Here is a 20,116-nt window from a genome sequence, read left to right as displayed (position 1 = left end):
AGTACACATAAAGTACCCTTAGATCTGAGCTCATGAATCATGCCAGATCATAAGACTATACGAATTCTTAGAATTAAGGAATATAAGAGAAGCATTCGTTTCTTAATAGATAGAAACTAAAACTCAGAAACTAAAATTCTAATATATTCGAAACATTCTCTTTATTGCAAAAATGCTGCTTGCAGCAGATCAATTTAAATGATTTAAAACATTTCGCACTAAATACAGATAACCAATAATTATTATCACGGCACACGCCAATGACACCTTACTATAATACTTATGTATATGTATTTATAAGTCTATGAATATTTGAAAACTAAAGTCAATATTCTGTGAGACATTGAAACAGTCGCAAGTGTGAGGTGAACTCAACATTGGAATATTTTCCCAAAATGAAACCAGAAAATGTTGTCCCACTTTGTGGACTCGTTTTTCTTCTTGGATTCCAGCAAGTACCTTTGGCATTGGGTGTTCAAAGGGTAAGTCCACAAGTAATTGGTGAAAGGTGAAATTCTATCTGATCTGAATCTGTTTACCTAGGAGAGCGGATTATCAAACAATAAAGCAGATTTATGTGCATCATATGGTCACAAGTCCTTGAAGCTTTTACTTGGTTATATTATGAATATAAAGGAAAAGATCAAAGTGATCGAAATGAATCATTCCGAAAGGAATAGTCAGCTTAGTAAAGCAGTTGGTGATAATATTGACGAGATAGAAAAACTGAAAGAAAATGTAGATAATTTCAAACGTAAAGTAGCAAAACAAATTGAAGAAAGCTTTGCTGAGCAAAATGATTTGAGGAAAAAAATTGAACAAATCCTGAAAGATAGCCAAAAAGCAAATGGAGTTTCAGATGAATTTCAGTCTAAGGAACAGAATTTTAGCAAAAACAACTTATTGGAAAAAACCGGTTGCAAAGGCCTCTTATCGGGAATTCATCAAATTGAAATTACCGGACTTGAGCCAATTTCTGCTCTCTGCGGGGCAGATATAGAGGGTGGGGGGTAGATAGTGATTCATAAACGATTTGATGGTAACGAAGACTTTAATAGAACTTGGCTGGACGCAAGGGATTTGGTGACATAGAGGGAGAATTTTTTATTGGGCTCGAAAATTTGCATCGCATTACCTATTCGCAAACCCATGAGCTGTACGTGCAACTGGGATTTCACAATGGAAGTGTCCTATTTGCTAGTTACGGCAATTTTAGAATTGGAAATGAAGATACGAAGTATGAATTGGAGTCTTTGGAAGAGTTTAGGGGGACAGCAGCGGAAATTATGCGCTACAATTTATACCAACCGTTTTCGACTTTTGATCAGGATAATGATCAATGGAGTGATAATTGTGCCAAATACTTGGGAGCTTGGTGGCACGATTTGTGTGGCATAATGTAAGTAACCAAATAATAACAGTTCCATAAACATAAGACGATCAACTGTCATATATTTCTTTTTGTTAGCACACTCAACGCAAAATATTCGGAAAGTGAACTTGGAAATGAGCAAACATGAGCTGGGGATGGTTTCCCCTCAAATCTGTTCAGATGCTTATCCGACCAAAATAAACTGATCACTATATCTAAACATCTGGCAGAAATATGTAACTAAAAACAAATTTAACGTCAACACAAGGATATTTCTTTGGATATTCCTTTCTTTTTCTAAGAGATTTTTGAAGTTTATTAATAATTTAAGCAAAACTTTTAAATTACTTGGTTTAATTTATTGAAATGCTTTATATATATTAAAATTGAATCATTCAAATCTGCTTGTGATGTATTTTACTTCTTTAGATAACTGAGCTTTCCTGAACTCCTTTAGCAGGATACCTATATATAGGGTTGGCTTGGTAAAGCGGAATAGCCGGACCACCTCAGATCAGCTGTTGAACGACGAAGCTCTATAAGAGGCGAGGTGGCAAGCGACCCACAAAACGACGATCTGGCAATGCTGCTACGTAACGACGGAGAAGAACACATTTTAAGAAGAGCCAATGACGAGAAGCCTTGTAAAAGAAGAGTAAAGAAGTATTAAAGACGAAAAACGTGAAAAGAGGAATGAAAGACGAAGCTTCTATTTAAGACCTAAATCGAATATTTTTTATATAAAACATAATTATAATCTAAAATAATACCATATAACTAAACATAAATCTACACGGGATCACTTATTTCTACGGAATTACAGCACAGTCCTATATTACCTAAAGCTAAAGGACTGGTTAACCTTGACCACGCAGAGGTCAATAAGGAAGCAGATTTGTTCATCCCTCGACCTTTATTTGAAGTTCGCTTCTATAAGTTCTCAATCTCCGACTAACATTAAATTATAAATTTAAAATTATTCTATTCCTATATGGCTGTCTATATATGTATATTTGAAATGTGGTTTAAAAGAAAGGAAAATAAAGTAAGTCGTCTTATCGACTTCGGTAGACCATGCTATAAGTGAAAAAATATTTTAAATTTCCAAAACCAAATGTACAGTCAGAACAACATTTATGCGGACACCCAAACATTTTAACCTTCTTTATACATAAATAACATAAAAAATATTTAAGTTAAGACAAAAATTTTCATTTCATTTTAAATATTCATGTTATTAAAACTCATTCAAAACAGAAAAACAAGAAAATCCTTTGGCATATGGAAAAACTTTAACAAATAAAAAAAAACACATTTTTACTCACAACAATTTTTGTACACTTTTTAGTTACCAGTCAGCCTAAATGGGACTCCTACACACAGAAGACAAGGGGAAGTATCTCGGCTTAACTTTTAACCAAAGACTTAATTGAAAGAATCACATGAAGGCTAAGTCGATGCAACTGATTATAAAAACAAGAAAGATGTCCTGGCTCATCAGCCATAAATCGCAGCTCAGCACATCAAACAAGATTCTGCTACAAGTCCATCCAAAAGCCCATATGGACATATTGCATCCAGTTGTGGGGTACAGAGTGACACTCCGTGCAAATACTACAAAGGTTGCAAAACAAGCTTCTACGTAGGTTGGTCGGTGCCCCCTTCTATGTCGGAAACTCTGTTCTGCACAGGAACTTACAAATCCCCTCGATCCACAAGAAGGTCCTGCGATTCGGAGTTCGCCACCTTGGCAGACTCACAAATCACCCCAACTGGCTGGCAGCAGTCTGATCCTGACTGGTAGGGCTAGTCTCATCGGTCTCAGCAGATGAGGATTGAAGACTCACCCGATGAACCCTTCTGCGACTTTGCTTTTTGATTGTACTTTTGCTAATGCCATGTTTTATCATTGTCAAAGTCGTGATTTTTCCGATTCCCTTACACTCTGATTTTAAAGATACAGTTTTAATATAGTTTTGAGTACTAGATTTGAAATAATTAGTGTTTAATGTCTTATGTAGTTTTGGTATACCCTTTTCGTCGTCTTAGATTAGTCTTTCTCGTCTTACTTTTAAGGCTTTTCGTCTTAAACACTTGGTCTTCCTAATTCTTAGATGTCGTCTCCAGGGCCGTCGAGAAGATATCAGGGCCCGGTGGTAGTAAGCTATTCTCGTGTGTCTGGCTGGCTTGCCAGATGTCTTGCTTTTTTGAGTCAGCTGACTCAACTGGAGCTTTCTAAATGACGTTGCCAGACCTTTTCCACATTTTCTATTTTAATCAAATTTGTTAGGTCGATATAAATTAATAAGATCAAAAAATGCCGAATTTTGCCTTCTTTCGAAGTAAAGAAATTTGTCCATATATTTATGGCCTCTAGTGTATTAGATATCTATAACTCCATCACAGTCAATTAGAAACTGTTGATAAATTACTTAAAATTTCTTCCACATTTGTCACATTTAGTTTTGCTCACCTCTAAAACGATTATAATTTGCTTGCTGATGAACTTTTGGTATCAAACATTAGTTTTATAGCTATACCGTTAGGCATAGATCACGTTTTGTTTTCCTCTAGGCATTGGCTTCCTGTAAGTCAAACGCCAATGATGTCAATGTCTTAATGACAAGTTATTTGTGCAAATTCTGTACATTTTTTTTTTATGTTTATTAATTAACGTATAATTAAACAATGTCAAATTTTCTGATGCTTCAACAAAATAATTTGCATTGCAGTCTGAGCGAAAAGCAAGCAAGAAAAAAAACATCGGGAAAGATTGAAGTTAGATGAAGATTGCCAAGTGAAGATTAATTAAAACAAATCTTTACAACATTAATCAAATGCTTTTCAGCGACAACGTCTCGAAATGTCATTCAACTGTGAAGACATTGAGATGAAATGACTCGAAAATAATAATAATAATAATGCCTGAGCTTTATCCAATTGAGATGCCACTCAAAAGTTGAGCACAACTCGTTAAAATTTGAGCTAAGCTTAACGAATTTGAGTTGATCTCGACCAAGATTTGAGCCAAGCTTCGTTTTATCTATCTGGAAAATGCAAGTGTTTTTTTCCCTTTGTTGTTGTTGTAATTGTGGAGTTTCGCTTTCGTTGGAGAAGCTTTTCAAGGCTTTTAAGCCAACTATAAACTACTACTATGAGAGCGGGCTTTTTGTTGTTGTTGTTTGGCCCGATCAATGGTCTCTCGACTTGGCCCAAAGCTCGAATGAATTTGTGTGTGTGTTTCTTTTGGTTTTGTTTCAGTTTTATAGCTATCTCACTTGTGTTAACCAACAGCAGTAACAGCTTTTGGATCGTGAGCTATAATTTTTGTTGTATTTTACTTTTTTGTGTTTCTTTTTTTTTTTTGTGGACTGAGCTGTTGCTCTGCCAAAGCGAACGTTAACTTTAGTGTGCGCCGACCAGTTTCCGTAGACGGCCACAAAATACCAAAACGCAGGCCGCGGCGTTACGCTAAAGCAAAAAACAAAAAAAAAAAAAATTCAAAAAAAAAGAAAGAAGAAAAAACGTATTCAAAATTTAATTGCCAAAACTCTCGGTTAATCAATAATACGAAAAGTTTTTAATAACGGGCAAACCACAAAGAGAAAAGAAACAAAAGAGATTGCAGCTTACATAAGGAAGAGAGTTCTACGGCTGCTGCTTCTTCTTCCTAGTGCTGTGACGTCATTAAAAAAGTGCAATCTACTACACGAAAACCCCCCCTCGAACGAGCAACAACAACAACCACAAAGGCGAAACCAGCTCAATTTGCAATCTCTCAATACCCCCCTAGCTCCCCCGACTGTCTCTTACACGATCCATACATAGGTCTCCCCCTGGAACTCCTCCCCACGACCGCCTTCCACCAACCCCCACATGCCCCACAACGTGCCCGCATTTTCGTAATCGTGCAAAAAATAACAAAATAAAAGTATATTGAAACAACAACTCAAAATAAAGAAGAAATAATAAAAAAAAAAAAAGTGAATCTGCCTTTCAGTTATCTTCCATCTCCATCTCATTCGCACCCATCTTGATACTTCTCCACTGCCGCTGCTGTCGATCTCGCCTCTGTCGCCGTCGTCGTCGAGTTTTTTATTGTTTATGTTATTTTTTTGTTGTTGTCATGTTCTGAGCCCGCGCAGAGAAGGTTAAGAAGTAATCACAATGAAATGAAATTGAGTGAAAAATAAATTTCGTTAAATAAAAAAAAAAAAAATAAAATAAATATATGTAAAACGACAAAAAAAAAAAAAATTCACTGCCAAGCAAATTTCACGCCGTATTTAATCTTAGCTCACTGCCCGCCTTTGGCTTAATCGCTGCTCGTCTTTCTTTCCGTTCCGTTCGCTCCGTTGATCGGCATTCGGTTTGTTCTGTGTTCTGTGTTCCGTTCCGTTGTTGTGTGTTCTGCACGTTATCGTTACGTCGCGCACTTTTTCGATATCGTTTATCGTCAGATCAGATCTTCGCTGGAACACCTATAGATCATATCTAAAGATCAACGTGTCCCGTCTGCAGCTCTCTCTGTTCTTTTCCATCTAAGGCTTTGGATGAACATTCTTCAGTAGGGATATAGAGAGAGAATAAGAGAGTTCATTTTTTTCGCCAAAAAAAGTGTTCCAGTCTTGTGCAAAACGGTCATGATAAAAGTGTTTTAAGGATTTCAACAACAAAATCAAGAAATAACAACAAAAATAATATATAATTTTGCGGTTTAAAGAAAGTTCGAATTAGACAATACAAAAGACTTTAGGTAAGTTTTGCTTAAAGTTAAACTAAGCTAAATTTAGCTTTACACATAATTTTTTTAAATTCTTGTTAAATGCCAAAATGTCTTTCGCAAGAAAAAACAGTTTACAATATCTTTCTAAAAATTGGTATATAAAATATTGATAACTTTTTATCAATAATTTGTTTTGAAATAAAATCAGAGTATGCTTTCAACATTATAGAGTAGAAGTGGGTGAAGAACTTATTCAGTCTTTAATTAGTTAAGAAAATTTTATATAAAGTGGGAAATTGGTTTTAGATAAGAGTTATTTATGTTTTATATACAAATCCTAGAAATTTTGAGTTTAAGCATTAATTAACAAAGAATATTTTAATAGTCCTAAAATCATATTTGAAGAAATTAAAATTTTCCAAGAAGTTTTCAAACAAACTTCACAGGCCGACTAGAGGTCTAAATAAAAAACTTAAGCAATTCTCTAATACACTTTCTTGCCTATATGTTTTAGTCTCTTCTTGGGTCTCTTAGAATCACATGATTTACTCTTAAGTCAGAGAACTTCTCTTTTGTTCTGCTTTCTTACTGGTCCTTAGCGGTCTTCTCTAGACACCGGGTCTACTGGGATCACAAACAATCATTGAATTGGTCTTAAAGTTTTCTTGCACATGGCCAACTTGTGGATTATATCATAATTTGCATATATGTGATATATATTCGTTAGTCATTTTGTCTTACTGATTGAGAGTTTGATTATTACCTAAATATAAAAATTTAGTTGGCTTTTACTAATTAAAAAACCTTCGCACGTTTTAGAAAACTTTTCTGTTTGATCCATTATTATAATGATTATTATATTTCATTTTAAAGTCGCTAATTGTGTATACAAATACAAATTTGTTGCTTGGCTTTAGTTTTATATTTATAATTTTGATTAAATTTTTATTTTATATTGCTCTCGTTTTTATATCGACGGTTGGGCGGTTTTGTAATATTCCAACAGTTACTTGTACTATTATTAACTTTTGCTTTTGCTTTGCCTTTATGCGCTCCTTTGTTTTGGCTTTTATTTCGCTTTTTGTCTTGCTTTTGTTTTTGCAATTATAACAACTTTTTTCTCAACAAAAGCAGAGAGCATGAGAGATAGAGAGAAACAAAATAACAGCAAAAGAGAGAGAAAGAGAAGGTAGAGAAAAACATATTGATACTTAACAAATTGTTGGAGATTTACTTTCTTGGCTTTTTATCATCTTCTTCTCTTGATGAATTCTTGTCAGAGACCAAATATTTGTTGAAATTTATTCAAAAAATGTTATTATTGTTAATTCATTGTATTTATTTATATAGAAAACCTTGCCTGAGCTTTGACATCGTTCATCAATCTGAATAATCTTCACTTTTATTTCATTTTTCATTGACATCGTAGAAGAAACTCGAGTAACCTGTTTATCGTTTTATATATACCCTTTATCAACGGGTATAATTCATTTATTGAAATATTTCAATTGCAGAGGAAATCAAATGACGATTAATCTATGTATATACACCCATACCTCGCTTTGCGTCGTTTCGGTTTGCGTTTTTTCGAAGTTGCGTCGCTGATCAATTAGCACTAATTTTCATTGTGCGTCGTTAGATTTTCGATGTTGCGTTGCTCAGGAAACGTGAAATTTGTATTTCTACCAGCTAATACTACGTCAGTTATTCAGCCGATGGATCAGGGAGTTATATCGACTTTTAAAAGCTATTACCTTCGACGGACCTTTAAGCTTCTTATAAGTGAGACTGATGGAGAAGGTAAACCTACCATGCTACAATTTTGGAAAAATTTCAACATTATGAAAGCCATAGAAATTATATCTGATTCGTGGCAGGAGATTAAACCATCTTGCATGAATGGTGTTTGGCGCAAAATATGGCCTGAATGTGTTCACCAAAAATGCACTACCGAAGTTGATGATACAACAGCTGTTTGTCATGAACTTTCAAATTTTGCCAAACAGTCTAATTTTGAAGGTATGGAGGAGGCTGATATAAATGAATTGCTAACATCGCACAACCAAGAGTTTTCTAATGAAGAACTTTTGCAATTGGAATTGGAAATTGCTAATGAAGAAGATGACTATGACCGTGACCATTTAGAGATATCCAAGCAACAGAACTTAACTTCCAAACAAATTTCCAAAGCGATATCTTTGATTGACGAAGGCATGGAGATTTTCTTAAAAAATGATCCTGACAGCGAAAGGAGCCTTAAAGTGTCCCAGGCGGTAGCTGCGAATATTAATTGCTATAAGGAATTGTATTTTATGCAAAAAAAAAAAAAGCTGGTCAGACAACACTGGACCAATTTTTTTTTAAAGAAAGCCGACGTACGACAACAGACACTGAAGACTTATCAGATAGTGATTAATTGTAATTTTATTTAAATTATTGAATAATTGAATTATTTATTTTGTTTTAATTGAATTAATTTCTTCTTGTTTTTTATATGCATAATATGAAATAAAATGATATGAGATTTTGTTTGTTTTTTAAATGTTAATTTGTTAAATTTTAGTTTTAAAATGTATGTATTTTCGTAACCCTGGAACCTATCTTCGATTTTTACATGGCTTGCTATAGAAAATCATAATTCACTTTGCGTTGTTTCGACTTGCGTCGCATTTTTTTGGAACGTATCCCCGACGCAAAGCGAGGTATGGGTGTACTTAATAATCTTTTGCTTAATTCTACATCAAAGAATCACTCCATTCATTGTAATCTCAAACTCAAAGGTCTCTCACATCATTTCATCAAGTTTCTAATCCTTAAAAAATGTAACAAAAATCAGCTGACTATTTCAATCTTCAAAATTATATTACAACAAAGAAGACTAAAACCCAAAAATTGAGAATTTGAAATTAAATTCTATTAAAAATTTAGTCAGATTTGAAATTCAAATGTTAGAGTATATCAAATTCGTAGCTCTAACTCATTCGTCTGGTTATGGCCAATTCCAACTTTATTTTGATTGTGTGTAACGCATTCTGCTTAAGTCTCGCAATTGTTTATATTTTCACCATTACCTAAGAAATAATCATTTAGCAGTAAAAATAAATTTAAATGCAGTTTACAACACTTTGCCCTGCCAAATGGTTTATTGGTTTATGGTAAATAAACTTAAATGGACATGAGTCAGCTACAAAGTAACTAAAATGTTTATTCCATTGCTTGATTAACAAAATTTTGCTGTAAAAATGTTTTTTGTTTTGTTTTTGAATCAATTTTGTGTTGTACAAATTGCGTTTGTTTTGTGTCTGTTTCCTGAATATGCAATCGATTGTAACTGCAATTAGTCAAAAGGCTAAGCAATCATTAAAATCAAACGCATTTCAAATGCAAATGTCAAAAATGCAATAACAATCACTCATTACACATAAACAGGCTCGGAAAAGCAAATCAAGCAAAAACCAAATAATAAAAAAAGGCAACTGTTGTAAAAATCATAAAGCAAACACAATATCAGAGTTTAAAGTTAGAGTTAGTTTTGCTGTTTGCTGACGTCTTCTTCAATTTCAATTTCACTTTCATTTTGTGGTTTAACGTTTTTTTCCGACAGTCGCCGGCTTTGGCTTTAAACCGCAGCAGCAGACGCAACTGAGCTGCACGCAATCAGCATGCCTCTTGCTGTTGCATGTTGTAACTGCAACAGCTGGAAAATTATAACAAGAGCACTAACAATAGTTGCACAAAAACTACAAAACACAAAGCAAAAACAAAAACTCCCAAAAACAATTCAATTCCGAAATCCATTTTTGCTGCCTTTTTGAAAGCAAATTTCTGTTGCTGTTGCAAGTTCTTTTGGTGTACATTTGACTTTTGCTTGGTTGTATTTTGGTCATTTCTTCTTTATTTTCTGGCCACTCTTTTTTTTTTTTTTTTTAGTTTTCTGTCTGTCATTTTGCTTCTTTTTTGCTCATCTTTTTGCTTGTTTTTATTTAATTAGTTGGCATATTACGTATACGTAGTGTGGCAGTTTTTATTTTTGCTGTTTTGTTTTATTTTCTTTTTGCTTTTGATTTTTTTTTTCATTTTCGTTGATTTCTACTTAATTTGCTTGCAGTTTTTCAATATTTGCTTATTTTTAATGGCATTTTAATTTTGTATTTTTCTTCAAACTTGTTTTTTTTTTTTCTTTGCTCTTCGTGTGTGCGTGTGTTTATGTGTGGTGTAGATTACGTATACGCACCATGTGTTTGTCGGCTTGGCCATGCTATTGAAGCGGCTTACCGATGCTCAGTTAATTATGCTGATAATAATGATGATGATGATGGTTCTTTCTTGGCTAACTACATACTTAATATGCATAAAATATTTGTCTAATAACTAGAAGACCATTGTGAATATATAAATTTTCCATTTGAACAAGTTTTCAGAGCCAAGAATGTTGAGATGACAGAAATGTGAGCAGATGGCCGACTTATATACTTAACTATACTATAAGAATTTTGATCAATCACTTAAATCTGTGAGTTTAATGACATTTATAAGCTTGTTTATCATAATAGCTTAGTAACTTTGAACAGCAATTTTTCTTGAGATACGAAATTTGGAAGTCTGAAGGCATATCTACTTTTAAGTGAAAAAGTTCTAACCCCAATTGCAAGTGTTTAGGAATTCCTAATTGAAAATGTTTCTATCACAATTATTCCAAGTCATTTACACAGCTGTTGTACCATTTGTCTGTTAGGTGTTTGGCTGTGTGTAAAGCTGGCAAACTCTTTTCAACACACATTCAAGGTGCAGGTACAAGTTCCCAACGGAATTCATTGTTTCGTGTTTGTATTTTTGGAAACAATGGCAACGATTCGCCCTTAAATACTCACACGGGCCATAAGCAAAAAATGCAGTTGATTTTGAAAAAAAAAAAACCCAAAAATCAAAAAAAGAAAAATGCTAAACAAATGCAAAGAGTTCAGGTCACAGACATTTTACGTAAGACATCTGTTCATCCTCCTTCTACTACTCCCTTCGATGGCGGACTGCTTCTCCTTTGTCCTCAACTGGCAATGCCAAAAGCAAAAGTGAATTAAAAAAAAATCAAAATTTATTATCTCTTTGTTATTGTCTCTTTGGCAAAACGTTCACAGTTGAACTTTGTTATGTCAGATTTGTGATAAAGGTTTCGTTTTGTTTTTTTCTTCGCAATTTATTTGCGTGTGCGTGTGTGTTAGGGAAGGGAGTTGAAAGACAGTTTTGGGCCACCAGCAACGTCACACAATGAATTGAGTTAACTATACTTACACTTGGCTAATTTAATTGTCAACCATTTGCGGTTAGGCTGGGCTCAGGGCAAAACCTGACTCTCTCGTCTCATTCGACTCTTCCGGATACAGAAAGTGAAATAACGTACTTTGTAATTGGCTCATGTTCAAGTGAAAACATAATAAAGGGAAAACGAAAGACAATTGATATTACCCTAATTTGGTTACAAATCTTTCAATTCTGTTGCCAAATGTACGAATTTTCCCTCAATTTAAGCCAATAGTTAAACGAAGACGTTAAGTGGGTCAAACTGAAATCGATTTGATGGCGAAATTCTATTCGATCGAATTGGTTAGAGGCGTTAAAGTTTCTATTTCATTTAGGCTTGTATTTTTGTTGAATGTTTTAAAGGGGAACCCCCAAGGGGGGTTCATTTTGCTTTTAGAGTGTTTTCAGTTTGCCATCAAGCGGTAAATGGACGAAGAGAGGACGTTGCAAATAGTCTTAGAATAGTTTCACAGATCGTCAATCTTAGGTCACCTAAGGACTTATTCTCTATTTCTTTCCTTTTGACCTTTAGAACAATGTAGTCATTGTAAACACAGTCTATTAATACACTAAGGATACATGTTATATAAGCAAAGGCTTTATATAGAGCCAGAATGATTCATATAGTCATACCTGCAGATAGATAGATGTGTTTTTTTATAGCTTGTCATGTAAATCAATATACAACAAACAGATATGTGTATCATAGCCACATCATCTTAGTCTATAACAAAAATGATTGCATTGCATGTGCATTTCGTAAACTTTGTACCCGAATGACTTTACATTTCTCTTCCTTTTTTTTTTGAGATGTAAAAACAAACTCTTTTCAGCTATGATTTCATTTTCTTTTCTTTTTGATTCAATAAAATTGTTCATCAAGTTCATCGAAAGGGCACAAACAAAAAGCTGAGCTAAACTTGGGTATTAACCTTCAGTAAGACTTTCACCCGCATAGTGTAAACTCTTGATGAATATATCAAAAGTGTTAAAATTAAGTTGAATTCAGAGCTACTGAATGTCAGCAGCAACCTCAGCAGGAAATCAAAATGCAGCATCATTCATAAAAACAAAACAAAAAATCACAAAAAAGTGACAGACCTATGGCAAAAAACGTGATGCTTTTTCGTCAGAGTGGCTGGCAAACATTTTAAAAGATATCAACCAAAAATATATATAAAAACAGTTATGATGCCATGCCAAAAAAAAAAAAAAGAAAAACTAAAACTTAAACCGAAACAGTCAACATAATGTATAGCCAATGCTGTTTCGGTTTCGTTTCGTTTGTGGTGTGGTCATTTGCATAATTAAGGTCGATTAGGGTCCGATAAAAATGAATCTCAAAATCTAAAACTCTCAAGGTTAGACTTTTGATTTATCTCTGCACAAAGTTGCACAATTTGTGGTTTTTTTTTTTCTTTCTACATTTGATTTTATTATATAAGCAAAAAGAAAAGCAAGTAAGGAAAATTATGCCAAATAGTCATTGAAAGCAAATGTCAAAACTAAAGAAGAAAGAAACACAAACACAAAAAATTGCCAACCGAATACAGCAAGTTGCATTGTCAGCTTCCGCATAATTATGCCGCCGCCAAAGACATAGTTGCCATATCTATACAGATATAAAGATATATATGTTTATAGTGTTAGTGACTGTCTTGCTGTTTGCCTTTTTGCCAAATGCATTTATGGGAATTTTTAGTTGGTTTTTGGCACTTTTTTGGTGTTTCTTTTTTGGCTTTCTTAATGAATTTGCTGACACAACTCTTGAGTCTGTTGTAAACAAAAACTGGGGGCGTCAGCATTTTACCTAAATTGACATTGACAGTTGGCTACTCTCTTGCTCTCTTTCACTCCATCTTTCCTTCTTTGTCTGTCTGTGACAGCTGTTGCTTACTGTCGCCATGGCTCTTTTTTTTTTTTTTGGCATAATTGACTCAACTCATTGCGAGATTTCTTTTGGGGTTTTTGTCAACACCTGTTTTTTAAGTAACCGAAAGAAAGAGATAACGTTTTTGTTGTTGTCAGCTTGATATTGACCTTTATTTTAGATGAACGATTTCAAAGACCATCCAATGGGGCGTATGAGTATTGTGCTTAGGAATTAGAAGGCTTTGCTCTTCTGTGAGTAATGCCAAGGGAGCACGAGCCTAATTGTAGTGTGGATCAATGTTGGTAATGAGTTAGACATAAATCGATTTGTTCTTGAAATAAACTACAATCGAATATATAGATTATTTCTGTAAAATCTTCGTCTCTCTCTATCTCTTCATTCGATTATAAAGTTTTGAGATCTGTTTATACCTTAAAGTTAAAGTTTTAGCCTTCATTTCGGTCTTCAATAATAGAAGTTATGTAAGCATAAATTTAATAAATAACATGGAAAATCAATCAAAATATGAGAGAATAAACGTTTATATTAGAAGTTCTTTTAAAAATATAAATATTAAGTTACAGCTTGGAACTCTTTTAGTTCTTTTTTTGTTTAGGATTTCAAAAGGGTTTTCGTTAGAAACAAATGTTTTGTATAATGGCATATGGCTAAAGTTGCCTCATAGATCAACTTTCTTCAATGTGTGTAAGCTCTTTGCAAAGATGTAAATAGAGAGGTAAAATAAATGTCATGCAATTTGTGTTAACTGCCGCTGAGAAGTTGCAACATGCAAAGCTGTTGTTGTAGTTGCTGTTGTTGTTGCTGCTGCTGCTGGTCAGTTCTGTTTGTTTTCAGTTGGTTTGTCAAAAGGTTTGGCCATGTCAGAGACATGAGATGGTGATGCTGCCACGCATCGCTGCATCATTATTGACAATTAGCCGCATTCGATGGCATTTTGGGCGGATGTGCAATACACAACAGCAACATAAACAACAACGACAACTAAAACAACAAAAACAACAGACAGCAAATAGACAATCAGCAGGGCCATAGAAGATTTGTATTTTGGCATAGCCTCGAACAAAAGCTGCTTCTTGGCCTTACGCAACAATTAATTACCAGCCAGCAGCGGGCCAGAAAACTAGGTTTTCTGTACAATAAATAATTATTAATTGTACAACAAACACAACAACAGCAGCAACAACAACAACTACAACTAAAGTGCAATAAAATTGCAACAGTTGCATGATGACGATCATGCCAGTAAGTAAATTTACTGGCATTATGTCCATTTGAGCATGACAAGAGCGGGGACGCCGAGGAGAAGCAAGAGCAGAGAGCGGGTAGGGAAATATATACCTATTTATCTGATTATTTTCTATATGTTTAGCATGCAGCAATTGCAATATGGAAGCAAAATTTCATTTGTAAATGCAATAATAATGCAGATTTAGTAATGGAAATTTTTGCATTTGAAATTTAGTAGGTATTTTACATTGTTTAAGTAAAAGAGATAAGAAAGACAATGGTGAAATTCTTCAGAATTCAAACTACAAGCTTAAAAATATTACTATGAAGATAAAAAAAATGAAAAATTTCCACTAGGAAACTAAAAGAACTTGGGATTTAAAGTTTGTAGTCTGATATCTTTTCTTGCTTCGAATGGTTAGTAAATTCCTACTAAGTTAAATTAACTTATTTTTTATGGAATTAAGTTTAAAGTTAATCAGAAAGTGGTAAATAATTGTTGAAATTAAATGATTTATGTCTTTTAGATTGGCTGCCTGTGTTAAGAAAAGTCTCAAAACCGATCACATCACATTATAGTCCATTTGTTAATGTCCTTTCAAACTTGGGCACACTTTTTTTGAACTCTTTCTGTAGAGTCGGAATCAAAATCAAAATCTTGATTCATTTTACTTAAATAGAAATATATTTACAATTTAAATGTTGTCTATTTGCTAAGAGCGTTAATTTCAACTCTCATTAATTCCCAATTTCGATCTTAGTTTCTTAATCTTTTACGTGTTTAACTCAAAAATATATTGAGATAAAACTAATATATCTATGATTATGATATTAAATATTGCATGTGGAATAAGAAATTTAAGTAAGTTATATACATTTGTATGTAGGAGGGATCACTATATGTATATATATATATACATATGTGGCTTTTATAAACTGAACTTTACTTGATGCTTGGATCCGATTTTACATCCACTTTTCGCACTGAGTAGCCTGCGTTATCCACCCTTTTGTCCTCTCTCTCTCTCACAGAGATGCCACAACAAGGAAAACTGTTTTATTGATGGCCAGACCTCCCACTAGGTTACCATATCCTACATGTTATTGTTATTGTTATTATAAGTAGTATAGGATATAGTTGTAAACCATATTTTATAAAAACTGGCAACTAAGGCTTAGACGAAAACTATATCGATACATTAAGCCTAGGAATCGAACCCGGATCCTCGTTGTTCAGTTGCCTAAATGACTGGTCCATTTGGACAACTCATCTAACGAGGACTGCATATCATACATGTGTTTTTAAATGTTAATATTAACTTTATGTTAAATTTCATATTCAATTATTGTGTGGCATGTCATGATAGCTATAAAATATGAGTAAAGTATATTCCCTATCATTCCATTAACTTTTTTTTTTTATTGAACACTAAACCATTCATAATTGACTTGAAGCACGTCTAAAAAAAACAAAACAAAATTGCATTGAAAATTACCGCATAATTCTTTCCAAACGACTCAATATAAACAAAAAAGTATTTAAATGTTCGTGTTTATGAGTGATCATTAAAATGTATTTAGTTCTACATACGTACTTTAGGTTTATGGTCTTGTGAGGTGGTTAATTGAATTAATTTTGTAACGTTTCTGTTCTATTTTTCTTACAGTTTAAGCTTCTTTAAGGATATACTCGAGACTCCAGAGCCTGCACATACAAAATGTCCTCATTACTCAGCATAATTGCAGCGCTTCTTTTGGCCAGTACAATATGCCAAGCACTACCAGATGTAAGTACAACAACATTTTACCAAAAAACATATCTATTTGTACACGGATTTATTTGCATAAATGTATATGAGACTATACCTTGAGATCCATGGATCACGTTTCAATATACAGACAGAGAGAACTCAGCCATCAATCAATTTAAATCAATGAAACAAATAAACATTGATTTCTGTCTGTCTGTCTGCCTTTTTTTTTGTGTTGGTGTTTTTTGGGGGGCACTTGACAGACAATTACAATTAACCGTTAACAGTTCGTTTTGACCAAATACGATATAAAAACAATAACAAAATGACCATCAGTCAACAAAAAATTTCATTGTCATTTTATGTGTAATTAGCATTTTTTTTTTCTTTTATTTTGATTTTTTGTCTTTCTGTATATTAATTAAATTACAAAACTATTTCTCAGAGAGTAGAAACAAATACTCCGACAGAGAGAGAGAGAGAGAGAGAGAGAGAGAGAGACAGTGTGTGTGTGTCTCATTGAAAATCAACAATTACAAACTCAGCTTTTGTCTCAAAGAAAAAGCTTCGACAACAAAAATTATGGCCAAGGTCAGACGTAAAAAGTTCTTGTAATTATTTCAAGTAAATTTTTTGTATGTTTCGTTTTTTTGCTGTGTCTGGCCACAATATATTTCCCCTCTTCCCCCTTCATGACCCCTTCTCCCCATTAACCAACTCCCAATTGTTTGTCTGAGCCACTGTTTTGTTTTGTTTTTCTTTTTTTTTTATTTTGTTGGTTTTAACCTTTTTATTTCTATCCCTCTTCAAGTTCTCCATTGTTAGTGCTGGCCAAGTTCGCTTTTGTTGGGTGGTTAGAAAATTTATGATTGAAATGGAACTCGTTAGGGGAAACATTGTGTTGACTTGCCATGTATATACATATATGCATATCAGTGTGGGTTTATCATCTAATTTAAATATCGACTTTGATATATAGGCGCACAATAGTTATAATTTATAATATATACACGTGCATGCCAATAAATTAAACTTTTTTCACAATTCTCCAGAGACTTTTCCGACAAACATAGCAACAATTGTATGAAAAGGTTTTATTGCAGAGAAATTTTTCAAAATGTTGCAACTATTTTCTGGTTAGCTTTTACTAAGCGAGATTTATTACAATTCACATTCTTGAGATTCTTGACTAAGTACCCTTTCTTAGTTTAAATGAAACCTTTTAAGAATTTCTATTTCTACTTCTGTAGCCTTTTGATTACATTGGAGCACATCTTACAAATTTTGAGCCATAATCTTTAAAATTAGTCTGATTTTTTGAAGTTCAATGAAGTGCAGTTAAGATGGAAGTATGACAAAGCGGTTCTTTGAGCCATCTCGTTGTCATGCATAGGTCTTGCTTCTTCTGGTTAAGATTATGGCCACTTACTCACCCAGTATTACGCCCGCCGTCCAGTATAATGTCGCCTCCCTGCCGCTTTACCCACTTGGAGAACGTGATCGAATAGCTGGTCAGTATGCAAAGATAAAAACAAAAAAGAGACAAAACAAACCGTGACAAACAGCCGCCAACTTATACAAGCTAAAAACGACAACCAAAACGAATAACAGCAACTACAATAACAACAACAACAACAAATCGTGCAACAAATGCCACAAAATTCTTGATTTCACAATTAAAGGCTTAATTTATTTGGCCAAGTCAATTGATACAGGAACCAGCCAAATAGGATTCAAAAGAAGTATCTCTTGCTTGATGATTGGCGAGGGGAGTGAAGCGGAGGGGAGGGGAATGAGGCGGTTGGCAGCTTTTTCATATTTTGTCTACAATTCTTGACAGCACATAAAACATAAAACGGGCCACAAACTGAGAAGGTGACTCATTGAATTGACTCCACTTTTGTTTCCATCTGTTTATTTTTTTTTTGTGCTTTTTGCTCGTGTTGTTTCTTTTGCTCTTGTTGTATTCTCTTTAATTTGTTGTTGTTGTTGTTGTTGCTGTTGTTTTGTCATAATTTTATGCTTGGTTGCAGCTTTAAAGGGCCTCGTCATAGTTAGTTTTTATAAGGCAACCCAACGAAAAAAAAAAACAGCAACAAAAAAATGTCAACTTTAATTGCAGCAGTTAGTAGTTTATGGGGAAGCATCATGTTGCAAGCGCCATTTAGAAGACTGTGGCAAGGTTATTATACATTGCATTCAATGCGAGATGAAGTAAACGGAAGAAGCGGAAGAACTGTGAGACAGATTTAAGTCAGCCATCTAATTCTTGTTTATGACCAAATGGCAGAGAGAAGTTAGTTAGAGCTCTTAGTGCTTGTGATAGATTTTAAGGCAGACAAATGCAAGGCTCTTAGGACTGAAAGTTCTGTTAACCCAACTTTAAATGGAAAGGCCTTTTCCTTTGCCAATATGAAATTTCTTAGTCACAGTCAATAAGATTTGTTTTTAGAAAAGGCTAATAGTTTTGTATGAAGATTTTGCTTGACTTATTTCTGTTCATTAAAAATACCTTCAAGTAGTTGGTTTAGTTGGGCCTTTTCCAAAAAAGCTAAGATTTTGCTCAATTTTTAACCATTCACAGCTTTAAAATTGGTTAGTTACCTACTTTTTGTTGGCTAAAACCTCTTAATGCTTCTTAATTTACTATAAATCAAATTGTCTGCCAAAATGCAAATAGAGCTTGATTGGGCACTCTTATGGACCCAAAAATGTGGTAACCAAAAGTAGCCAAAAAGACCTCAAGTGTGCACGACCTTTGTAATTGAGGTGCTTCTGGTTTGCACAACTTATTGGTCCCCCTTGCAAGTTGCAACAATTTATTGTTGATTACTTGGTTTTGGCAATCTGACCTCAACTAGATTAACTTTTTAAGTTTTACAATAACTAAAAGTGCAAAAGCAAAAAAATGTGTATTTCATGCATAGCCTTGGCCTAAATTTAATGGCAACTTAAACAAAACAGAAAAGGGTTGAAGCCAAGTCTAGAAAGTTTCAACTTGGAGTTCAGATCCAGAAAAACACATTACGTTGACCTTCCATTGAATGCGAATATTTGGCCAAGAAGCTGCAAAATTTCTATCATTAGTCTAAGTCAAATGTTAAGCTGATGGCATGAACTTTTCACACTTTGTTAATTTTTGGGCTGAAACGAATAACGAAAAAACTATTAAAATAGCAAACATGGCGCCAGCCAGTGGAAGTAGTTGCTAATTTCCGCCGCATGCCAACTAGATACAACAAGGTCAACACACCCAAAAAAAAAAAAAAAAACAACATTCGACTTAAACATATTTACTTGTAGTTAAACAATTTGACTGCCGCGCTTAATTCTTCACCTCTTCGGTATGCCTCTTATACCTCATCGCTTATTGCTGCTCTGAGTGAATAATTTCCTTTTTGTATGAATGGGGCAAAAAGGTCGAGTGACACTCTTTCGTACGTTTGTTTCGTTGTTGTTGACTTTGACCGGCAAGAAATAGACACACACACACATACACAAGCATACATAAAATTGCACAACAGTGAGTGCGTTAAGTGTCTGTACAGCCGCCATAAACAGTGTATTGGCCTCCCCAAAGCCAATTTGAAGCACACTTTTTTCGTGTGTGTGTGTGTGTGTGTTTGTGTACACCTTTTACTTTGCGATGCCGGTTATATCGGGCGTATGAGTAATCTCACACAATTTTCTGTAATTGCAAGCGCAAAATAACCAGCAACAGCAACAACTAACCGGAGAGACAGAGCCAAGCTAGCCATACAAATTACAAACACAAATTTCACAATATCCGTCATTGCACTCAACTCGTCGAAACGAACAAAATTAAACCAAAAGCGCGACACTCGGAC

The 20,116-nt window shown here is 34.1% G+C and overlaps 1 protein-coding gene across 5 annotated transcripts in view; it reads left to right on the top strand.

The window, feature by feature from the left end:
- The first annotated feature begins 4,866 nt into the window (after nucleotides 1–4,866).
- Nucleotides 4,867–20,116, top strand: part of sona (sol narae) — a 62,911-nt gene continuing 47,661 nt past the window's right edge. For 2 of the 5 annotated variants that reach the window (XR_011032247.1, XR_011032248.1), the window contains exons 1-2: nucleotides 4,867–6,128; nucleotides 16,185–16,304. Coding sequence is in view for 2 of the 5 variants with exons in the window: in XM_068288539.1 (XP_068144640.1) it covers nucleotides 16,236–16,304 (69 nt within the window). In the remaining 3 variants the exon portion in view is untranslated. The remainder of the gene's footprint in view (nucleotides 6,129–16,184; nucleotides 16,305–20,116) is intronic. The other 3 variants (XM_068288539.1, XM_068288540.1, XR_011032249.1) reach the window with 2 other exon arrangements.

The sequence above is a fragment of the Drosophila tropicalis genome, unplaced genomic scaffold, assembly GCF_018151085.1.
Source record: "Drosophila tropicalis isolate 14030-0801.00 unplaced genomic scaffold, ASM1815108v1 contig_593, whole genome shotgun sequence".
NCBI lineage: Eukaryota > Metazoa > Arthropoda > Insecta > Diptera > Drosophilidae > Drosophila > Drosophila tropicalis.
This window is presented reverse-complemented; position numbering and strand designations above follow the sequence as displayed.